The following is a 24,228-nucleotide window of genomic DNA, read 5'->3' as shown; positions in this document are numbered from 1 at the left end:
AACTTGATATGCATATTTCCAGTAATGTACATGTATGTATGTTTGCCTTTATGTTTAATATCTATTCATATTTTGTACGACCGCCCCTATTCGGTCGGAAATAACTTTAAGATACTTAATAGAATTGGACTGAATCGGCTGTTTGCCGCATAGAATGATTCACTCAAGCTATGAATAATTAAAAATCTTTGTCAAAAATATACTTTAGTCCATAGCTTCTGTAGGAAAAAATAAATCTCTTAGCGTTATTTGACCTTTTTTCTACGTGAATACTGTGACGTCATGATGTTACGCGTGATGTTACGCGGGCTAGACTGACTAAATTTTGTTGCAGCTAGACATTAAATAAAACAATTTCAGATTTGCTTATTATGACAAATTGATACATTTGAAACAAAGACGTGTAATATCACTATATATTTCTTCAGTAATGAATAGTTAACCATTTATCTATAACATTTTAAGATTAATATTTTAAGAATTCATTCTTGAATTCACAGGTTATGCAAGAATCCGCTTGATATCTCGTAAATCCTGTTATACATGTAAGATTTATTTTTTCACAGTTTACAAATGGAGTTAGTCTCTGTTATTTCTGTCTTTTATATCCCTTACTTTAGCCCAGCTGTACAAAATATATGGAGAGCTCTCCTACTCATAATAACAACCCTCAAAGCAATAATAACAAAGACTTTATTTTACCTAATTTGAACAACACATCAGTCTAAAAGAGATATAATAGTACTATTAGCAAAATGAATCTTGAAATATTCTCTGCTTCAACTGAGCTGATTACAGTGACAATGAGTAGAACAGTTATTTGCACAAAAAAGAATTCTGTTAGGGTCTTCTATATGTCATCCATCGTCCCTCTTGTGGTAGATCAAGATCTGCACTGATCGCTATTCAGTCAGTATCGTTTTGGTAAGCACCCCTTTTAATTGTTAAAGACTCTGTCTAAATTGAAAGATGGACAAGTTCATTATAGAAATTTAGCAGGGTAAGGATTAAGAGTCAGCAATGTTAAACGAACAAAGCCATAACATGGCTTACGTCCTACAAAACGTCATAAAGTGTATAAATGTTGCAAAAATCTCAATTACATTCCATGTTAATATCTTTAATAAGCCAGGAGACTTTAAGGCTTGGTTGCACTCTTTGCTTTCAAAGGATCTTTTTACAGATTTTATTAACTATCACAACAGCAATCTTTAAGTGCCGTGTGGCGGCTGTAAAATGTCTCCCTATACTTGTATTCAGTGTTGTTATATTTTCTGGTCCTTTGGTATCATGGAGTCCATTCAATAGATGTGTAACAGAGTTCCGCTTAAGCCAGTGCTAGGGGACGTGAGAAGTGTTGCACATTTCATTACCTTTCATGAACAGACTCAATCAACCGAGTCTGCTATTATTCTGCTTAGTTGCATTATTTGCTTCCAAATTATCTTTTTACAGATTTTATTCATTATTTAAAGTCTCCAATCTAAAGATTTGCTTTATCAAGCGTTTTGCTTTATTAAGCAGCTAAGCTTTGCAAAGACACTGCTTTTAACATAGAATCTGTAAATGAATAATCGTCTAATGTTCCTGATTATGAAGTGTTCGTTTAGGACATGTACTAATACTTATCAGTTATCTAGATAGCAGAATGTCCCACAGGCTTGCTTATCGAAGCAAAGGTGATCTACCAGTGTGCCAAAGAAGAGTTAATTGAGAACAGTAATAAAGATGTTTATGACTGGAATACTTTTCGTTTTGTCATGTTGTAAGTATTTAAAACCTAAAATTAATTAAATGTGTGTGTTCTTAGAAAGGCTCTGATTGAGATTTCAACTGGTTTTGCCTAAATACAAATTTATGAAATATTTTGGTCAGAATATTACATATACCTTACTAAAACCTTTCCTAAAACCGACCATTCGTATAGATTGTTCTAATAATAGTTGTGTAATAGAAGTATCAGGCTGGCTAAAATGTGTATATTTAGATACATGGAGTTTCGTTAGGTAGAACAGGCAACTGATAGGAGTGAAACCTTCTATATGCAGACTGCAGTTCCTCATGCAGTTTGGTTTTATCTAGATGCTGATCAAATACTATTTCCAAAACCTTTGAAATGTGTAATGGACGGGACTCGAGCATATTGTTTTTGTGACAGACGAGATTTATATAAAACGAATTCTCAAACAGCTTTTGTACATACCCTAAATCCATGAAATGTACTTATAAATTTTGTTTTAAATGTTTAAAGTTCATTACCAGTCATGTCGGTATCTGAGTTTTCAGGTTTTGTTCAGAGTATATATAACATAGTTTTGATTTTTTGTATAAATGTGTTTGATTCTTCTTCTTTTGCAAGAGTCAAATTTACAAAACAGTTCTTTATCTTAAGATGTTCTTTGCAATTTGACTCTACCAGATCTTAACTAAGTAATTTATTTCGTTCATGCCATTCCTTGTTAATTTAAGCATGATTACACATATCTCTGTATATTTGATAATTGATTGTGACTTAGGTTTTACACCGCTTATGCTCAAGCTTGAGTGCTACATTTTAACCTCATAACGTTTGTCAATTTGTCCATACACCTGGATACAGGTGTGTTCTTTTTGCGGATAGGAGAATGCTCATTAATCAGTGATACGTATAAATATGTACTCACTAGCGTTTCCGGTATGGGTTTAGTTAGAGAATATCATGGATTTCGCTACACACAAGTGACACATATAAATATTGCGAGATGCTCATGACCTTCATATAAATATTGCAACACTTAAGTCTATGTGTGAGTTATATGAGATGTTCGGTTTAACATACGCTTTTGATAAAGTAAATACTGCCTCATCTGCTACGGCTGTGATGCTATGCATAGCTCTTTGCAAATGTGGTGGTAATTGTAACAAAGGTCCTTGCATCTGCAAGGTACTTGTACAAACATATATTTAACTCATTAACAAAGTGTTCAACTTTGTTTACGAAGTACGTAAAACAGTTAAAATTTACTGTTTTGCTGTTGAGGAATTAGGTCGTGTGAAATGATTTTTTTCCTTTTTTATCGTCCATGCATAATAACGACAACAAATTTGTTAAACTCATCGCGCAATTTTTATGGCGTATACAATAAATATGTTCTTAAATTACAGTGTAGTGATGATTCGTTTGGAGTAATCAATTACTACTTCAGATTCATATTTTGGCAGCCATTTTAGTTTTGATGGCCATTATAACAGGACAGTATCTTACAATGTATGTCAATAGATAATCTAAAATGTTATCAAAAGTGTGATTTTTCCATAGGCTCCAATTAACAAAATTTGTGTGAGGTCCAAACTTTTCAAATCAGTCTAGCAAAAAATCAAGCACACCACTATAGTTTTAGTTTTCCAAACTTTTTAAGTATATTCTGAAGCTTTGAAAATCAGGGTATAATCAAATTCTACATTGTAAGAACAACTTTAATCTGAGCGTGCAGAACTACCATCAAATTTACATTTGCACGAAGTATGATTCTTTTCATATAAATGGCACGATTTAATGAAACTCATTCACCATTTGGCTGCACTATGTTTTTTTTTATGACATAAGGTAGGAGATCCGTAATGACTCTCGGTAAATTGCGTATTGTCCGGCTGCGATTTCGGCATTCTCCGGTTTTGACGGAAAGCAATGTGCGAGTAGAGCTACAGCTAGCCGAATTGCCTAACGGGAATATGTAACCACACGGAAAGTGCCGAGTGCCATTACGGAACCACCTTTGGTTTGGGCTAGTTCGTAAATGGAATAGATAGAAATAATGACCTGAAATTACGTTATTTTATGATAATTTATTGCAGTTAAATTTTAGAAATGTAACTTTTTTAGGAACTTACCGTATTTGCAAAACGTCAGGTGTTGCTTCAGGATATTGGTTTTAATGTGCATGTATGCTATGCACTATTAAGTGACGTTTATGTATACATATTGAAGGTATTTTGATAAAAATATTAAAAATCGTAACGCATTTGTTCTATTGAATTTTACTTTGTAACCGTGGTTTTGCAAAACTGTTGACTTTTCGTAAAGGAGTCGGATCAATTCGTTATCAGTGAAATTCATTTTGAAATAACCTACAGGGGCATAATTATGCCAAGTGTGAAGTACAAATGACATTTAAGAAACACACTTTTTGATTATTATCTTTATTTGCAACTTCCAAATTTAGAAAGCACTTTTACTGTTAGCAGTAATAGCAAAGACTTTAGTGCGCAATTTTTAAACAATGTCGCTCGCAGTCTGTGAAATGTGTATTGTAAAACGCAATAAGAACCGTCACTGCAATAACTCATTCTCTACTCACCGAGTCCAATCGTAACCTTGAAAAACCGGATCAGTAATGCATGATCTCGGATCAAGTGGAGCGGTTTTGTTAAGAGAATAGTCCTTTTCAGTTATTTAGAAATAATGGTCACAGACGGCATACAACGCAAGATGTACTCTGAACATTATGGAATACTCGTTGCTATTTGTTTTCCAGCAAATCTAAGCACTTTTCTCAATTACTTCGGTCGGAAAACCATTTGAAAATAGCAGGAAAACAATTCTATGACTCAGAAAAAGCGTTATTTCTAGCACGTTCTCTGATAAACATACAATATTACCAATTCCGTGTTGTCCTTGATTCATTCAAGTTGGTGTTACAAAAGATGAATTAAATGTTTTGAAAGGCTAATATAAAGCGATTCATGACTGAACTGATCAGTAACGCAGGAGCAAATGGATCAGCGGCTGCAAATGCAGTAATGCAGGAGCTTCGGATTTTCCTTCTGTGTTCGTTTTCATCAATTTCTGAGGAAAGCGCACCATTTTTCATTTATCTTTCCCTAGATCAGAATTAAAATGCTGTTACTTGGAACTACTTTTCATTCTACAATGTAATTTTATTTCTCACCTTAGCAAATCTATTAATTTAATGCGTTTCTACCAAAATGTCAAAAACGTTCGCACTGAAAACGCATATATCTTTAAGAGTTCCTCAGGTAAGAACTGGTCCCCAGTTACATGACTATTCTTAGATGGTTCTCGTCCTTATGATTTCACCTCCTTTAGACTAGTATGTAAATTTTCCTTTTTCAGACTAAAAGTAAGGCAAAGGCATTTGGGTCCTTGACGACAATCAGAGACTTTTCGCTACGAACTTTATTCAGTAGTAAAATCTGAAGAATTACGGAATTAACAATCCTTTAGCATAAATAATTCAATTTGTCTGAAAATATAAATCATACCACTGCTTTGCAAGTTATTCTCTCAAAAATAATGGCTTGTAAACACTAGCTCCACCTCTTTTTTGGAGGTGAATTGAAAAAGAGTTCATGATACCTCCGTGACAGGGTTATAATTACCGGAACTATAGGAGTTCTAAATGTAAGCAAAGAAATAGGGTGAGTCGTTGCATTATCCTTTTATTATTATGGCTTCGTGCTACATATGCTATCAAATATGCCAATGAAACCTGAAGGGACATACGAAAAGACACAAAGACAAAATTCTCCAGTGTAACGGACGTAATAAATCATACTGTACTGGCGAGCTGATGTAAACCTTCATGGAACACGGAACCCAATGGTATGTCCACATCGTGGAAGGCCTTTTTATTACAACCAATATAATTTATACCTTAAAAATTAGTACTGGATAAATTGGAGACATCCTGTTTGCTCTTCTTTTCAATTTCCATATACTTCAATTTAGTAGCAACATATGGTGACATGACTCTTATCAGAGTGGAGCATTAAACATCTTTTTGACTGTGTTATTCTTTGTGTTGCCACTACTTATCACTGTTTTGATAGATAAATACAATGAATAAAGGTATGTTTCCCTTGTAAATTGATGAAAACGAACACAAAAGAAAACACCAAAGCCCCTATGTTACTGTATTTTGCAGTCACTGAACCTGTGTCTCCTGCGTTACTGACCGGCACGGTCACGTATCGCCTTCTTATGGTCTTCCAAGAAATATTCGTAATTTATCATTTATTGATAAAACATGTTATTGGAATGTGCGGTGATATAAGTAAGCGGTTTTGCCAAAGAACGTACTGAAATAATGCTTCTTTTTTCCGAGTCGCGGTAGGCTATTGTTTACCTGCTATTTTCGCATGATTTTCAAAAGTAATTGAAAAAAGTGCTTAGATTTGCTGGAAAATGAAAAGCAACGAGTATTTCATAATATTCGGAGCACATCTTGTGCTATATGCCGTCCTTAACAATGATTTTCAAATAACAGAAAAAATATAATTTTCTTACCCAAAATCACCAAAACTGCTCCATTTGATCCGATGCGTTACTGATCCAGTTTTTCAAGGTAACAATTGGACTTGGTGCTACTTCTTATTCCCAATTCATGGAAAATATTTTAATGACCTGTTCGTTTAAAATGAAAAAAAAAAAGTTCTCGTTAAATTTTGAAATACATTTCCCTGTTCCAGTACAATCAAATAATAAAAAAGAGTATAATATCAGGTTTTATTTATAGATAGCGATTAATATATAACTGAAAACTGTCGAATAGTTACTGTAAATATTGAAGTGTAGCTATGTCTTTGAGTTGTGTTTTGTACCAATAAATTGATTCTGGTTGTTTAAATCATACTGGTAAGAAGTTGGAAAACCCGACAAATGTTCCGGCCGGGAATGTGACTGGTCTTTTTATTTAGTAGGACACTGCACTGATTCTGATGCATACATATGTAGTACTTATTTGTCGACCTGCGCGATACGGGTGAAAAATGCGCAATTGAACTGAGTTAGTATATTTGTCTGTTATTGGCCGTGGCTCTTATAATATACCTAGGGGTAGGATTTAACGTGAGCAGTGTCAGATGATTTAGACTATTTGCGTCATTTTGTGTTAAAACACCCAAAATTTCATCGAAAAAAATCTTTCTAAGAAGACCCTTTGTCACAAAACATTTAAATTTGGACAGAGGACGATTGATAATTCATTAAAAGAAGTTAAAATATAAAGAAAGTCCAATTTTTGGCGTTTTTGAAAACAAAAGTGGTAAAATGTTTATATTTTTGGAAACTCGATAATGATCAAATTTTGCTTATTTTTATGCTTTAAATGTACTTTTTTTATTTAATAAGTACCAATGTTAAAAAAGTAAGTAACCTAAAACTTGATATCATTCGCATATGTAAATCCTGCGTAACGCTTTATCAAAACATATATATATATATATATAATAGATGATAAAATAAAATAAAAAGGCATAGAAAAAAACTTTTCCGAACGAAAAGTAAGTTTGGAAGCTTTATTTTAAAATATTTTGGAGAAAAAACAACAACTGACACGTTTGTTTCATTAAATTACATTTTCTTAATTTGAATATATCCTCAAAAAGTTTTATCTAATTTTCTTTTTTGAACATATGCGTTTAACTGTAATCGAAAAAGAATGTATTTAGAAATTTTGTTCGGGGTATTCGCCGCCAGATAACACGTTCTCTATTTTGAAGGGAAGCAAACAATCGCAAGTCATTAAGGTTGCTCAGGAATGAGGTAATGCTATAGAGTATAAGCTGCAGAGAACTAAAAGAAAATTATAAATGAATCTTTATTTTTTCACCCTACTAGTGATACTAGGAGTTCCGGCCCCGCCTGGTCACGGAGCCAGTTTACTGTGTAGGGTATGCGAACACGACTATGTCAAGAACGCCGACGGCTGCAAAAACTTTCATAAATGCCACGAGGTAAGGGACAGTATCAATCTCAGCATTTAAAACATATGTCACGTAAATTAGAAATAACAGACACAAAGAAGTGAACAAACTATGAAAAAACGGACTATAAACAAGCAGTCATTCTAAAATCATGTTGGTAAAGCTGCTATATGCCTCCGTAGTTGGGTGGTAGAGCGCCTGCTTCGTTTACGTATTTGCGTCAGCTGCAAATTGACTTTTCATAACTTGAAAATGCCGAAATCGCTTTTGGAGAACACTGTGACTCATAGCAGACCTGTATACATTACAGACTCCAGTGTTTACCGGATTTAAGCAATTTGAATGTAAAGTACATGTATCTTTAATGTGTATAGTTTGTAACCATGGTTATATTAACATTAACCCTGAGGCAGTATATTATACTTATTACATACACGTTTCTATTCCCCGTTAAGTTACACTGGTACCGGAAACGTCAATATTTTTCCACCCACTGACGCCTGAATTTCATATCGGGTGCGTGACGTAATTCAGTGTGTGTTGTTGCACTACTTGATTCTATTTAGTTCAATATTTTCAATACTATTCAGGTTGTTGAACAAATTTATGATATTTACATTATATTTTTACGTGTAGATGCGTATGTAATAAAAAGGTTATCATCTTTGCATCGGGAAATATGCACTCGTTCTTCAGCGGAGGAATATTGCGCGACTTTAGGAGCGCAATATTCCTCCGCTGAAGAACTCGTGCATATTTTCCGATACAAAGCTAATAACCTATAACTATTATACACTAAATGCGTGTGGACATGCAAGATTTTTCGTATTTTGGTCGTGCGTTCCAATTGATTATCATTTCCAGACATGCTTGGAAGACCGATCTAGGACTGTAATGAGCAACATCACGGAAAATTCCGATTCGCAATAGCGTTCCACTAGCTTGTTCTTGTATTTCAGAGTTGTGGAGCAGAAGTACATTTCCTGAATAACGAATATTACTTCAGTTATAGGTGCATGGATGCTCATGTAAGTTTTTTTGGTAATATACTTAGGATATGAAAAAACGCCCCTTGAAATCAATGAAGGAAATTATTACAGTGATACTTTGATATTTCCCTATTGTGTAAATTTATCATATATGACTATTAGATAAAGTTACCAATGATTATTCTTCTGTGCTTACACGATGCGTGACTACTGCTTGCGGTTAGTTTTATTCGGATATTCAGATATTATGTCGTCGATAAAAATGCCAATTATCCGAAAAAGTGACTCCTTTTAATAGATGTTTAAATTGGCAAGGACTTTGATTTTAACAGTTTTGGTTGATTTAAGCGACGCTGACACACAAAGTGTCTTATATTAAGTCCTGAAGGCATACTTTTGGTGACTCTGTCGTACCGATATAACTAATTGTGGTGTAATAGATTTTTGAGATATCACTACTTTTGTTTGGCAAGACTAAACTTTGACACTGATTTTAATGAATATAAATGTTATAAATGTAGGATAGTTTCAGAGGATTGATGGTACTTGAGTATGAAGTAATAACATTTCATCTTTGTATGTAAATTTCATGTTATACTAATGCAATAGAAAACTAACCTGTCTATGTTACCTGCTACACAGGATAATACAGTCATGCATCTAACAGTCCTGAAATTCTTTTCTTTGATTTTCTCATGTTTCTCGATTTTTTCCCATACCTTGACGCATATGTATTGGTAGCAGTGATTGTTCCTTTACTAGTAATAGCTTTCTCAACATATTTTACCTTGTGAAATCCTGTGGGTTTTGAGAGTTAGGTCTATGTTTCGATGAAAAATGTTTGAACATCACCAACGCATAGAAAGAAAGAATTGTCTTACATGAAAATTAAACTGCGTATAAAACATTTATATTATACTATAAATCCATTGTCAATTAATTCATATATGTGTTGAATTCCATAAAGGGATTACATGAAGGCGCCACACTTCTGGACAGTTCGACGCCTTTAAAAACTCATTATTTTTAAAAAAAGCTGTTACAAGTCTTCGTTTTGATGCATTTGCAACAACGTCAAAATGCTTAAACTTTACATAACTAGGTTAAACATCGTTTTCGACAATTGTTTACTTTTATTTAGTACGGGAGCCAATGAGGTCTACCATGCACCCCCGCCCCCTTCTCTCCCCCCCGCCCCGTAGACTTTTTTTCATAGGTACCAAATTGTTTGACAGGACCAACCCGTTTGAAATAAAAAATGTTCCCATGAAAAATCTCTTTTCAACTATATAAGATTTCACTGTTTCCAGGGCAATCGTTCATTTTTGGAAGATACGACCATATAGAGGATAATCAGTCATATCTTGGTCAGTTTTAGTGATAAAACAATAAAAATGCTGTCAAAATGGAGCTAAGACATTGGCATTTAAAAAGCAGCATTTGTATTTAAATTAACTAATTTGCATATTCATAAATATTAATGAGAATGTTAAAACAACATTTTTCTAAGTTTCAAATCAATTTAAATGTACTAATCAGCTTTGTTCTTGTCTTAAAGACTCTCAGTGTTTTGTAATATATTATTTTGTTACTTTTATGGCACATTTGTTTACTCAAAACTGGATGTGCTCTGCTAATTTGCATAAAATGAACCAGTGTCACAAACAATAAATAAAATTCTGAAACCCCTAAAACTGAATAAGATGATATAATTAATTGTTATCAATGAAAACAAATTTTTATATGATCTATAATGTTTTTCGACATAGAATTAACGCTTTATTAAAGGAAGAATAAAAATGTAACATACATTACACATGTTACGTTACCATTTCAACAACCTTGTTGTATTGCATCAATTATTGAGAAAATATTCCATAAACACGGTTAATATTAATTATTTTGTACTATAATAATACAATATACTTCTTTATTGTCAGAGAGTGTGATATTTTTCCGTAATACACTTTAAAATACGTTACCACTACCATTGCTTTTGAAAAAGATATTTAAAAAGAAGTTGAAGCCCAAATTGTCGCATACTGATTTATTTAAACTGTTAGCTGTTAGTTTTAAGAAGTTTTTCTTCTGTTATTTCAGAAAGAGCCTAAAATATATATTGCACCATCCATGTAACTCTAACTTTAGATGGAATTTCAATAAAACACGCAATAATATTCATCTGTGCATCCATAATATTATGATCATGCAGCTGATATTTTCAGTCTTTCTGTTAGTAAATGTCAAGTTTTATAAAAGTACTTTTTGAATTTTAGAAAAAGTAACATTAAAAGAACATATTATACAAAACAAACCCTAGTTTTATAGGATGAATCATAGGGTCCTGAATCAGATATCTGGATGCGGCCTTTGCTCTCCGTGACGATTAAATAAAAACATCGTGTCTAAAGTCAGCTTAGTAGAAGTAGACTTACACCCACATGTACAATACGGAGAACTTAGCACTTGCCTGCAGAGAACTGAGTAGTTCCAGAACAGAATCCATGGACACTTGTTAGGTTAACTGCTCAACATTACATGACTGAATTTCTTTTGCAAAGTTGTGCTAAACCAAAACTAATAAACAAAAGAGAATATACTGGTATTTAAAGTAAAAACTTTAGAATTAAAACTAAAACAGCTACTGGACAAAATTGTTTTAGTTATACCAAATCATGATATAAGAAATATGTAAAACTTTATACATATGAAATAAAGAAGACTATTGTAGTCATTTTGAAACCTTAACAAGAATGCCAGAATGTACAAAATATTTTTTGGTATTCTAAATTGTACAGACAACGACTAAATTATATTATGTGTTGGAATATTCCTTAATATACCGTAACATTAGGAGAAACACTACTAACAAAAGTTCAAGCTGTAGCAAGAAACTCGAGAGTATGATACAAATTGCTTCAGAATCAAAATGTAATCAAATTTCATTCATAAAAATAAAGTGATTTTGAGAGCCTATGATCTTCTTTTGTCATTTGTTTTCTAATTTATGAATGATATGCTATAAAGCAACATATTATTCATAACAGATAACCAACAAGAGAGCAAATATGCTATATTAAGTAACATTAAAGTGAAAACATCGTAAGTAACATCTTAATCAAGACGTGCAGAATTCGGTTCTTGTAACACTACTGCCTCATAATCTATGCATTCCATATTTTTCAGACATTTCATCTGATTTTAAGTTCAAATTTTATGTAATCCATAAAATTTCACTATAAGAGAACACTGTCTAAGCTAGTGCTAGCGGTATGAGGGCAGTTTCACATTTCACTACATCTAACGAACAGACATAATCAAATCAAGTCAGCTATTATTTTGCTCGATTGTGTTGTTATGCTTCAAAAGGATGAGCTTAAAAAACAATTTGCTTCCCCTTGAATACTCTTTAAGTGCCATATGATGGTTGTGAAAAGTATCCTCGTTCTCACTTTCAGTGTTGTTTGATTTTCTGGTCCAGTATCCTCGTTCTCACTTTCAGTGTTGTTTGATTTTCTGGCCCAGTATCCTCGTTCTCACTTTCAGTGTTGTTTGATTTTCTGGTCCTTTTGGACCATACTTACTAAAATAGAATTCCTCTTAAGCCAGTGCTAGGGGGCGTAAGGTGCTTTCCACACTTCATTACCTCTCATAAACAGCCATGATCCAACTTAGTTTGCTATTTATTTGCTTGGTTGCGATCTTTGCTTCAAAAGGATCTTCTTAAAGTCTATTGCAAAATGTTTTCAGCAACTCATCAGTGTCGTTCATACAGCACTCAGTATCTTTCTGTCAGTTTTAAATAACATTATGTGATTGTTTTCCTAACAATTTGGTTTTCATAGACTTAATATCATTCACATTCTTGACTCCTTTTTCCAATTTTATAAGTTTAAATCTAAAGATTACTTTAAGTACCCGAAATTTCATTTTGTTTTTTAGTTTTTGTTCAGTACAGCTTTTTAACAGTGAATATTTCATCAATAAGCCCATGAATATCTCAATACAATTCATGTGTTTCTGAAACTAAAAACAAAATGCTTTATTTCTCACGTAAAAAAACTGCATTGATACACTTCACAATAACACAAAACGAGATAAATATTCCATTACAACGATTTCCATGAAAGGAAGCACCAAATTGTAACCCTATTATCAGTGTATGAATGTTAGCAGGGATGTATACATGATTACAATATACAGAATATATACATAAAATATATAATCAATGTAAAATATAAGTATTGACAACAATATTGAAACCATCAAACAAAAGAACAACATATTTAAGAAACAGATATTAGTATAATTAAACTGATAGATGCATTAATTCAAAATGAAAAAGGAACATTGAATGTGTAATAAATGTTTCAGATAATTTCTTTGTTGACAAAAGTGAACAAAGAATGTTAGAATCAATACTTTAAAGTTTTAACAAATCCATAATATCATAATATTGAAATCAATGGTTCAGATTTCTTCATATATATTTCTAAATATAGCAAAGTACAGTGGTGACGTACTTTAAAGCGCCGTTATGGCAAAAATCTCATTGCTTGGAAAGTATGGAGCTGTACTATTTTGTAGAAGTATTTAACAACTTGATAACTAAATATTCCTCTACCATTTTCTGAGAAAATTACGATACAATAAAACAAGATTACTGGCATGGTAACGTAACATGTGTTAAGTATGTTACAAACAGATTCCTCCTCCAAATAAGTATTTACATTATATTTTCATGTGCTTCAGCTCAAATAACACAAGTTTATTGATCACAGTTTAGTTCATCATGTTGTTCAGTTTTAGTTATATCTTGTTTTCAGAGATGTCTTTTTCAACATAGATTAATTTAAGCAAATTGGCTAAAATACCTAATGTAGAAAAATTATTTACCTGCACAGAAATAAAATACTGTTCTAGAAAACACTGAGAGACATTGAGACCAGATTGAAGCTATCTGATCTATATTTTCTAAATAATTGATGTAACAAAACAAGGTTATTGAAATGGTAACGTAGCATGTGTAAAGTATGTTACATACTGATTCCTTCTCCAAAAAGGTACCGGTGTTCAAACTTCATTTCCAAACAATATAGCTCACATAATTGTTATTTCATTGATAACATTTAATTATATCATTTTATTAAATTTTAGTGGTACATTGTATCTTGTTTTTTGAGATGTTGGTTGTGGTCATGGTTAATATTATGCAAATTAGCTAAACATACCTATTTTGGAGTAAAAAAGTTACCATCAGTGTTACAAAATACTATTTAAGAAAACACTGAGAGACTTTCAGATCAGATCAAAACTGTTTGGTGCATTTAAATTGATTTAAAACTTAAAAAATATTATTTTCTAATAAAATTTTGTCATTTTGTAACATTCTCATTAATCTTCCTGAATATGCAAATTAGTTAATTAAATACAAATGCTGCGTTTTAAAGGCCAATGTCTTAGCTCCATTTTGACACCATTTTTATTGGTTTATCACCAAATCTGACCAAGATATGACTGAGTATCCTCTATATGGTCGTATTTTCCAAAAATGAACGGTTGCAATGGAAACAGTGAAATCTTATATAGTTGAAAAGAGTTTTTTCATGGGAACATTTTTTATTTCGAAAGGGTTGGTCTTGCCAAACAATTTGGTACCTGAAAAAAGTCTAGGGAGGGGGAGGGGTTGGGGGATGCATGGTAGACCCTATTGCCCCCCTACCTAATTTCTTTACAGACGGCATTCTTTTTAAAGGGGGACAACTCTTTTAGAATATTTTAAGTATCCAATTGTACGGGACAGAACAGTAAAAATGTATTGAACAGATGTTGTTCGTTTACTAAAAATGTCTATGGTTTTGTGATATACTGCTAAACCTTAACTTCTTAAAATAAATCGTCTATTTGTTGACAAGTTTCACCACAAAAAATGTCACACTTTCCATAGGGCATTAAATGATTTGATCTTTACATATTTTTCTTTACAAACTGCTGACGTTGCAGTACTTGAGCATGATATTTTCATGCATAGAGTTAAAAAGTGCAAGGTTTGCATGACATACTCTGTACATAGTTACCTAAGCTTAAAATAAAATTGCAGCGGAGTTGTCTCCATTTGTTCCAAATATTTTACCCAGACTGTGTACTTTGATGCAGTTAGCTTCATATTTATATAAAACAGATTGTGCTTACTTGTAGTTTGTATTTCTAGTTCCAGTGCCTATATAATTGAAAGTTGCGCTTTTAATTTTCTTGAGTATTTATTACCACATTTTATCATTACATAAAACGCTAGAGATCAATAGACATTTTGCTATTTCTTCTAACATCCTGCACAATAAAATATCAACTTGAAAAAGAAATTCTGAAAGACTGAAACCTTTATTACATGTAAAGTGACCTGATCTTATATCAAGGGTGAGTTTCACGGTCTTTTTGCGCAGTGAATACCCACTAACATAACGCTTTAGTAAAATTCCATCAAGTAGTGCAGTTACAATATTAACCTCTTAAAACGCGTATGTCAAAATCTGTTTTTCTTTGCACGTACTTTCCAACGTTTTATCTGCATGGTTAAATTCCTGCAGAAAAAATAATGTCACGCGTTATTTTATCTAGTAAGTATACGGCTACTTAACCCTAGCGCCACCACCAAAAAGTGGTGATAAGGAAAAGAGCTATCGACATTTCCGTGGTGCAGCAACCGTAAATGTTTACATTTTTATTGATAAAATTTATTTCAAAGATATGAGAATGTAGTGCCGTGTAATAACACTTTTACTACAGGATGACTGTAATTGCATTAAAATATTATAAAAATTGTGGTGTCAAGAGCTTTTCTCCAGATTGGCACAATTGTACATTTTGATATCTGTCTGTATTCGAGCTGTAATTGATGCATAGACACACTGTAAGAACATTATCGCGCATGCAAATGGTCTAAATATGTATGATACTTATACAGGCAAACATTAGCACTAATGGAATATCCCTTAAAGAAATATGCCAGTATTATTTATAAGTGGTGGCGCTATCGCATCAGTGATGACGCTGTACAGTAGTGGTGGCGATGTGGCTATGGTATGCGTTTTCTGTTCAGTTGCGGCTACTAACTTACACGTCTACCTTGTTTAAGATCTGAACAAATTAAACAGTTTTATTTCTCATATAGCCAACAAATAAATCTCCAATCAATAAAAAAACACAGAACAGACAACAGTTCATAGCTAAGCATTTCCGAAATAAAAGTGTCCACCACATAATAATTATTTCCTATGGCCATTTTTCCTCGAGAAATGTATCGTTTTACATAACTAACCTGCTGAGATCCATCTGCATTGAATCATTATTTTACATCTAGAAACAAGATACATGTAACATCAGCATATGGAATATTACTGGCCGCGACTCTGAAATGACAGAAACTCAGTTTTAACATTTTCTTTTTCAAATTTTTCCAGAACATTTATTAATACTTCTGAAATGATTTTCGTCTTCAAATTGTTAAAAAGAAATTTATCAATCGACTTATCAGCCTTATTAATGACATAGTCATCACGTGCACCAACTTAATATAATTAAGTGTCACATTCTTCCATTTCGCTAATGTTTTTTCTCCATAGAATCGTCTCATATCTTAAAGTGTTTGTTGGTTTGAAAGTTTTGTTCTAGATTTCAGTTTATTTTTTATGACTTATATTTTGATCGGTGAACAAATTAAGCCTTTTTTGAGTGACGGTATATTGGTTGAGTATGTGTTCTTGTTGTAGAATTTGCCTTCAGTGGGATAATTGTATTCATTTGAATTAATCCGTTCAAAGAAAAAGGCTTGGCAAGATATTGTTCTACTTTTAAGTTGTTAGGAGAGGTCCACTTTTCCCGTTCCCATCTGCAAAGGATAAGCAGTGTCAGCAGTTACTTGAATATATAAAAGGTTTATAATGTAATTAAGAAATTAGCCGTGCCATTATTATTCACACACATGTTTCTCTTAATTCTAAAATAACTTTAAGACATTAAATTTAAATAGGTAAATGACAATCCCTGTAATCATACCTTATTTCTCATGAATAAATAGAGGATATTTGTTTGTTTTGAGTGAATATGGAATTTATCTCACTGAGAAGCGAGAAAATTCATGAGCGCGTAGCGCGAGTGAAAATGTGAAAATTTTCTCACTCTGAGGGGAGATATTCTATATTCACGAAAAACAAACAAATTTTCTTTTTATTTTATGCTTAATTACGTTGTGAAATGCATTTTGCAACAATTTTTAATCTCAGCGCGGGAAACAGACGCGCGTAAACGAACATGACGTCAGATGTGTTGTGACGTTAGAAAGACGCATACGACATAAAGTTCCATTTGATTTTATTTCTTGCTGCATAATGTTATGAAATTCTCATTATGTAAAATAATTTGAATAGAGAAATATACTAGAGTAATAAAGAACAAAGTGCGACTACAATTTTCATCCTGTTTTAAGCAAATAATTTAAAATTTATACACAAAGTACATGTAGATCGGCAAAGCTGTATCATTTACAATGAGTGATATGCAGTGAGTGATATGGATAAAACACAGTATTTCATCAGTTAGCATAAAATAAAACTACTTATTTGTAGTCAGACAGTTTAACGCTAACCGTTCGCCACAGCGCCACCATTACTGTATAGCACCATCACTGATGCGAAATCGCCACCACTTTTACAAATGCTGGTGTATTTCTTTTACAGGAGATTTTATTAATACTTATGTATGTCTGTGTGAGTATCATACATATTTAGACCATTTGCAATAATGTTCATATGGTGTATCTATGCATCAACATCTAGCTGAAATGCATACAGATATCAAAATTCACAAATGTCGGAATCTGCAGAAAAGCTGTTGACACATTAATTTACATAATATCTTAACGAAATAACAGTCAACCTATAGTACAAATGTTCTTACGCAGCACCACATTCTCCGATTTTTAAAATAAGTTATATCAACGAAAATGTAACGTAAAATAAAAATTTTATCAACCTGTTTACATTAGCTGCACCATGGAAATGTCGATAGCTCTTTTCCTTATCACCACTCTTTGGTGGTGGCTCTAGGGTTTAGTAGCCGTGAAATAAGACCGCAAAAACATCAATCTTCATTTGGCTGGAACTAAACTCAATTTCAATTATTGATATCTGTCTAGTACCCGGTAAGTACTTACATTAGGCATTAGCTGTCGTAATGTACGACCAAAGATGTGCCTGTATTTAGAGATAATTTTTACAATATGTTTGGTGATTTGAATGACTTAGCATTTAATTTGTCACTTTTTTATCATAAAACTTTAAGATAGTATCTAAAAATGTAAATTATCCATCTATTGATTTACAGCAATGCGATGAACCCATATCCGGCATCCTTGGCAAAAGGCAACCACACCACGGTCATGAACATGGTGATATTGCTTGTCGGGCTTGTTGTCACACAATGGGTTGTGAAAAAGACTTATGTTGTCAGTATTCTAAGATTATTTATGTCATTCGATTTCGATTGGAACTTTTTTATCACTATCGAGTCCGTTTCCTGTTAAGGACGTATGCTTGAATTTGGTGCGAAAATTTTCCCAATAACAGAATTTCTTCAAACTTTGGATATTGAAGGACAATTATCTAAGAAACAAAAAAATGCAATAAAAATCATAGGTCACCGGTATCGAAAAAGTGTTATCTGCCCTTAAAAAGGCATTTCCCCCAAAAATGACGTTTTCAAGGGCAGATAACTCTTTTTCGAATCCGGTGACCTATGATTTTTATGGCATTTTTTTGTTTCTTAGATGATTGTCCTTCAATATCCAAAGTTTAAAGAAATTCTGTTATTGGGAAAATTTTCGCCCATCTCATATACAGGAAATTCTAGCATACGCCTTTAACAATGTAAGACTGGTTATTTTGCCGTTAGTCGGTTATAAATAAAACATGCTTGGAATTAGCCGTTCAGATGCTGGAATTTTGAGATCGATCTTCAACCTCAGGTCTGTACCTTTGGACACTACTCATACATGAGGAAACAAACATGTCTGTCTCCAGTAAGGTTTAACCAGTGAGGTCCCTGTCTAGTGATCAGCAGCTTAATCACTAAACTACTGTTTTTTTCTGTTATGCTCCCGGGACAATTTTCACGGGATGGGTGGCAAATATTAGTAGGTGATGTCTTGTCCACACACACATGCCACTATAACTCCTACAGTTTTCACGGGATATTGTCCGAATAGCAGAAATGTATTACTACGAAGTTAGCTATCGCACATTGTCAGAACGTGTACAATCTTTGTGGATGATGATGAGTTATGGTTCCTTGAAATTTTACAAAATGTTGTTTATCTCAGAGATATACAGATAACTTCTACAGTTTCCAGGGATTTTATCCAAACTTTCAGGATTTTATTCCTATAAAGTGATTATGTTCATATTATCAGGTCATACAATGCACATGTACTATGCCAGATTTAGTGTTTATATCTCCCATTTGCGAACATTTTTTTTATGATATTTGTTTAAGAAAACAAGATTGTTAACTGGAAATCGAGTACAAATTGAATTATTGTTATTATTATTATTATTATTATTATCATCATCATATTTATTTTATTATCAATTATTCTGATCAGTATTATTGTTAATAATAATAATACTAATACTACTACTACTAATAATAATATGTCTGAAAAAAGATTATGAGATCTTGTATGTTCGTTTTTGCATTATTTACATGTCGTCGTTGTGCTTTTGCAAATTGTACGACCATCGTCTGATACTGTTTTCAGCCCGTCAGTTTTTGGTATTGTATAAAATGATCCAAACAGCCATATTTTTAATTGATGTAAATTATGTTAGGGTATCAATACGTGTTTGCCAAGCATCGTATATTTGACATCAGTGATGCTATTGAGAGCATGTAATAAAATGAAAGAAATGATTATTGATAATGCTGATGATGCTTGTTTCTAACAATGATGTAGACCATGACTAAGTTAAGGAGCTTTAGTCGACTAACTAAAAATAATTTGAAGTTGTCGTCTGCATAATGTTTATTTGGAATAAGAGCATACATTGGATTGGAGGGGAGGGGAGGGGAGTGAAGGGGAGGGGGGAGGAGGGGAGGGGAGGGGGCGAGGGGATTTAAGAGATGTTATTCAAAAGGCTTTTTATACGGATATAAGGTACATTATGCGGAGGGATCTGAAGTGCTGCCGTAGAAAAAAATTTTACCGATCACATGTGAAAACTTGCTGGTAATGGTGAGGTATTTTTTTTTCGTACTACTGAGAACACATTTCGCAATAACGAGAAACGTCTAGTACAAATAAGATTTTTTTCTCAATTGTGACAATGTAGACTCGTTATAACGAAATATATTTTGTAGAGAAGAGGTCCGTAAGTTAATAGAATAATTTTATTTTGCTGTTTCAGCGAAATATTCCAGCCTAGCTACCACGCCAGTTCCGGTTACCACGACTGTCGCCGGTATGAAACTGTTACACTTTCAAATTGCAGCTTTGCATATTTTCTGCATATAATTTGTACGAGTTAAAGTACACAATATTCGATATTAAGTCTTTTATGTTGCGTTTGAACATAGTATGATATGTATACGTCCTATATTTATTCTAAAATGATGAACTTTTCCCCCAAAACGATTTTTTGCTTCGTTTAACGTATGCATCGGAAATGACGTTGCAAAAGCAGTACTTGCATTTTTACTGTTTCAAGATTTACATCAGTAATTTTGCTTCAACGGTATATGTGATGTTATAGTACTGTTACTTTGCTTGCATTAATTCAGCAAAACCTTAATATTTGATATAGCTAATGGATGCCGTGACTATGAGAGTGATAGTTTCTCCTGTGCTGATTATGACCAATACAATTTCTGTACGGACACCACTTCTATAGCACATGCTATCGCGCACGACAAATGTGCGAAACATTGTGGATTCTGCAGTACAGACGGGGCAGCTACCACAAGTAACAATCTTAAAAATGTATCTGCTTTTGAAATAGACAGGCTAAGATTTCAGTACGTGTGATAGTGTACATGTACGTGTATTTTAGCCACACAAGCGTCGCTTAAAAGTAATATCAGTTAAATATATCTAAACGTTCTCAACAGGTTTACGGGTTTGAAGAGCAAAATTGGTTTTATTTTTTTATCCTGAACTCTTTAATTTGGTAAAAGTTGGAAGTTCTGAATTTCGACACAGTATTGGCATACATCGGATACACGAACGTATCCGTGCATGTATCTACAGTAGCTGTCTCTTTTGAGAATCATACATATTAGAGTCGCCTTGTATGGCGGATTCCTAAAACAGTCAGACTGTGTTCGCTCGAATCAGGATAATTCCAACTGCATTCTGCATTCGAACTCATTATCAAGTCCAGGCAAAATCCCTATATAATGTATATTGTTCGAGGACTCAAACTACCGATAACCCAAACAATATATGCCGGTTCCGTCGAGTTCGAGCGAACGAAGTTCGACTTTATGCTAGTTTGTCTCTTATCAGCACGTTTGTATCAAATGATGGCAACATAAAGTTACTGGTTAACAACAGAGCTATGCAGCATACAAAAAAATGACATAAATGGTTATCAGTCGTATCAAAAGTCAGAGTTTACATGTTTTGAGGACATTACAATGTATATCTTGTTTCAGTTGAAGCTTTCCCAACTACGGCTGCGGTTGTGACCCCTGCTGTCGTCAATGTCAATATCTCGAGTGGAGGAAACTAGGCAAGTACCCGATAGAGCAAGAAATTGAACTAGTGGAATATTGACCCGATGGAGTTTGTCAGAGCTCACTGAATATACTTTTCAAAACAGCTCAATCGCCAGTTGTTGTGCAAAGCGACTGCGTAGTCTTGGTGATGATGGAATAACAAGCAATAATGTATTATTACGTTTCCTAAAACATAGTTCATTGGTGATAAGATAATGTTCTACATTTATAGAGCGCAAATCTTATGAGGAGCTAGGTTTGATTGACGCAAACTGATGTCTTATTTCTTATGAAATTAATGCAGATACCAGCATGGCGATTAGCGGTCTTGATCAGTGTTCAGATTTAAGTAGTTATGTAGTTATGTCACTTCCAAGTGTCTGTCTATCTGCCAGTGTACTTGAAGTATCTATCTAAAATGCTTTTTCTTTTTTTTAATTCGCAAAATCCAAGTGTATTTCTAAAAGCCATTTGCAAGGAGGTTTTGCGAATAAAGTGAGTATGAAAGAAAATAACACAATGTACTGCATCAAAAGGGACTGTGTTATAGAGATATTTCTTAGTATAAGCATTTTATGCAATGTCATATTATCTTTTCTCATACATTTTGATATATATATATATATTCAAGCCCATTCTATCATCGATTTATTCTAACTTGATGTCTTTTCGCTCAAACGAGATGTTGTTCATAACATCTCGCTTTTATTTTTTTTTTTTTGCGCCGAGTGGGTCAACCCTATCCCATAGTAAAGACTGAGGGCCGCATTATTTAATATATTTGTAACTATTCTGTTCTGGTCTGTACAAATAGTACACATTTGTTGCTTGTTTATATAAAAAGCTAAGTTAACTGCTAACGTTTACTTTCTGTTCTTATTTCAGATATTGAAATATTGTTGTTCTTTGTCAGCAATAGTTGAAATAAAACTATAGAATATATTCTGTGTGTTTTTCTTGAACATTTTAAGAACTTTGCAAAAAGTGACTTTTCTGTGAACGGTTGAAGCGTTTTTAGATAAAAGCATTATATCGTGTTCCAGTTTTCAACATTTTAGGTTCAGTTTATATCCGTTAACTTAAGTCGCGTATCTTTTTTGTTCTGTACGATAGAATCTATAAATAGATTCTTTGAAAGCATTGAAGGCAATCAACCAACATAATAGCAGACGTGTATTTGATTGAGTCTTTTCTTGGGACTTCGACAGGATTAATTGTTTCAAATTGCAACAAAATGCAATGGTTACAAGGTACTGCCGTACCAAAGAAACAACTTATTAATGACCAAAGTATAGCATTAAATAAAATATCCATAAAAAAGGAATGCCCTTCCATCAGAAAATGATAATTGAGCCGCGCCATGAGAAAATCAGCATAGTGTCTTTGCGACCAGCATGGATCCAGACCAGCCTGCGCATCCGCGCAATCTGGTCAGGATCCATGCTGTTCGCTTTCAAAGCCTATTGCAATTAGAGAAACCGTTAGCGAATAGCATGGATCCTGACTAGGCTGGTCTGGATCCATGCTGGTTGCAAAGCCACTATGTTTATTTTCTCATGATGTGGCCCAATTAAATAAAACAAAGCACATGAAGGTCCAGGCAGTAGGCTTTGAAATTACCATTACTTTGCTATTTAAAATAAAGACATCATTTCCATAAAAGCGAAAGACCCTTCAAGCAAAACATATATTTGTACTGTAATTAAAGTTAACTAAATTAACTCATTCGTAGCAAATTTCAACAAAAATATAGATTATATTTATCTTTATTTATTAATATTTTCAAATTTGTAAAACACTGCAACCCCGTCCCCTTTTAGCGGCCACTTTTAACGATAATTAAGAATCTATCCTCCGACGAATGTTAAACTTACTTCTGGAATGCTCTCGCTTTTTACCTTTTTCTGTTGATAGAGAAATATAGAGATCAAGTACTTGGCAATAGCAAATGTTTATACTTTGGTTTAGAAGATCATACGGTTTAATGTCAGTTTGTGTAGATCTATTAAATTAGATTACGTTAAGCTGAGAGCTGTATGCAGCTTTGAATTTGTTATGACCCGTATGTGAAGTAACATTACTCAAATATATTATGAGGGGCTTTCGGCTTTTCTTTAACAAATTTATTATTATACAAACTTAAAAGTAGATATTGCAATACGGGGTAGTATGTCTTTTACGGGGCTCAATCATAAATGAAAAACTAATGTCATCCATGATCACAACATTGGAATCATATCACTATGTCCATCTGGTATTTTATTAAACCAACATTTTAATATATGTACTAATTTCTTGGAGCATTGTAACACCCTTCGTCAGTTTGTAATGGTTTCCTTTTTGCCATAACTAATTTGATCACGTTGTGCGTAGCTTATCACACTGTCAGTAAAATGATTTCGTTTTTATTGACATATATTTATTGTGCCTGCTCAGTTGCTGAATAGTGTACAGTGTACGTGCACAAAATTTGCAGGAAAACAGTTAGAAACGTTCACTGGTTTAAGGTGCGGATGGAAATATCTAGATTGATGGTAACAGTTATCCGAGAGTCCGCACCTTCAACTAGTGATAAATCCTTTTTCTTCCATACTGTATTCTTCAATTAATAGAAGAAATAAAACAATTACAGTAGCGTATGAATTTACGCATTCTATGAATTTTAGCACTTGAGCTATCTTACACCCCGAGATGAGTATTTCAAGTACTGGCAAAAACAGGGAAAATCCTGTCTGACATGCAAGAAAAGTACTAACATGTATGAGCA

General features: G+C 33.3%; 1 protein-coding gene across 1 annotated transcript; it reads left to right on the top strand.

Moving 5' to 3' along the window:
* Positions 1-1,643: 1,643 nt before the first annotated feature.
* Positions 1,644-22,403, top strand: LOC123548368 (uncharacterized). Its single transcript, XM_045335564.2, has 8 exons — positions 1,644-1,765; positions 7,619-7,734; positions 8,664-8,732; positions 18,075-18,195; positions 20,153-20,206; positions 20,549-20,707; positions 21,399-21,475; positions 22,347-22,403. Exons 1-7 carry the CDS (start codon positions 1,729-1,731, stop codon positions 21,473-21,475), a joined length of 633 nt encoding a protein of 210 aa, XP_045191499.1. The 5' UTR covers positions 1,644-1,728; the 3' UTR covers positions 22,347-22,403.
* Positions 22,404-24,228: the final 1,825 nt, after the last annotated feature.

The sequence above is a fragment of the Mercenaria mercenaria genome, chromosome 6 (assembly GCF_021730395.1).
Source record: "Mercenaria mercenaria strain notata chromosome 6, MADL_Memer_1, whole genome shotgun sequence".
In the NCBI taxonomy this organism is placed as follows: domain Eukaryota; kingdom Metazoa; phylum Mollusca; class Bivalvia; order Venerida; family Veneridae; genus Mercenaria; species Mercenaria mercenaria.
Note: the sequence above shows the minus strand (reverse complement) of the source record. Positions and strands in the feature narration are given on the sequence as shown.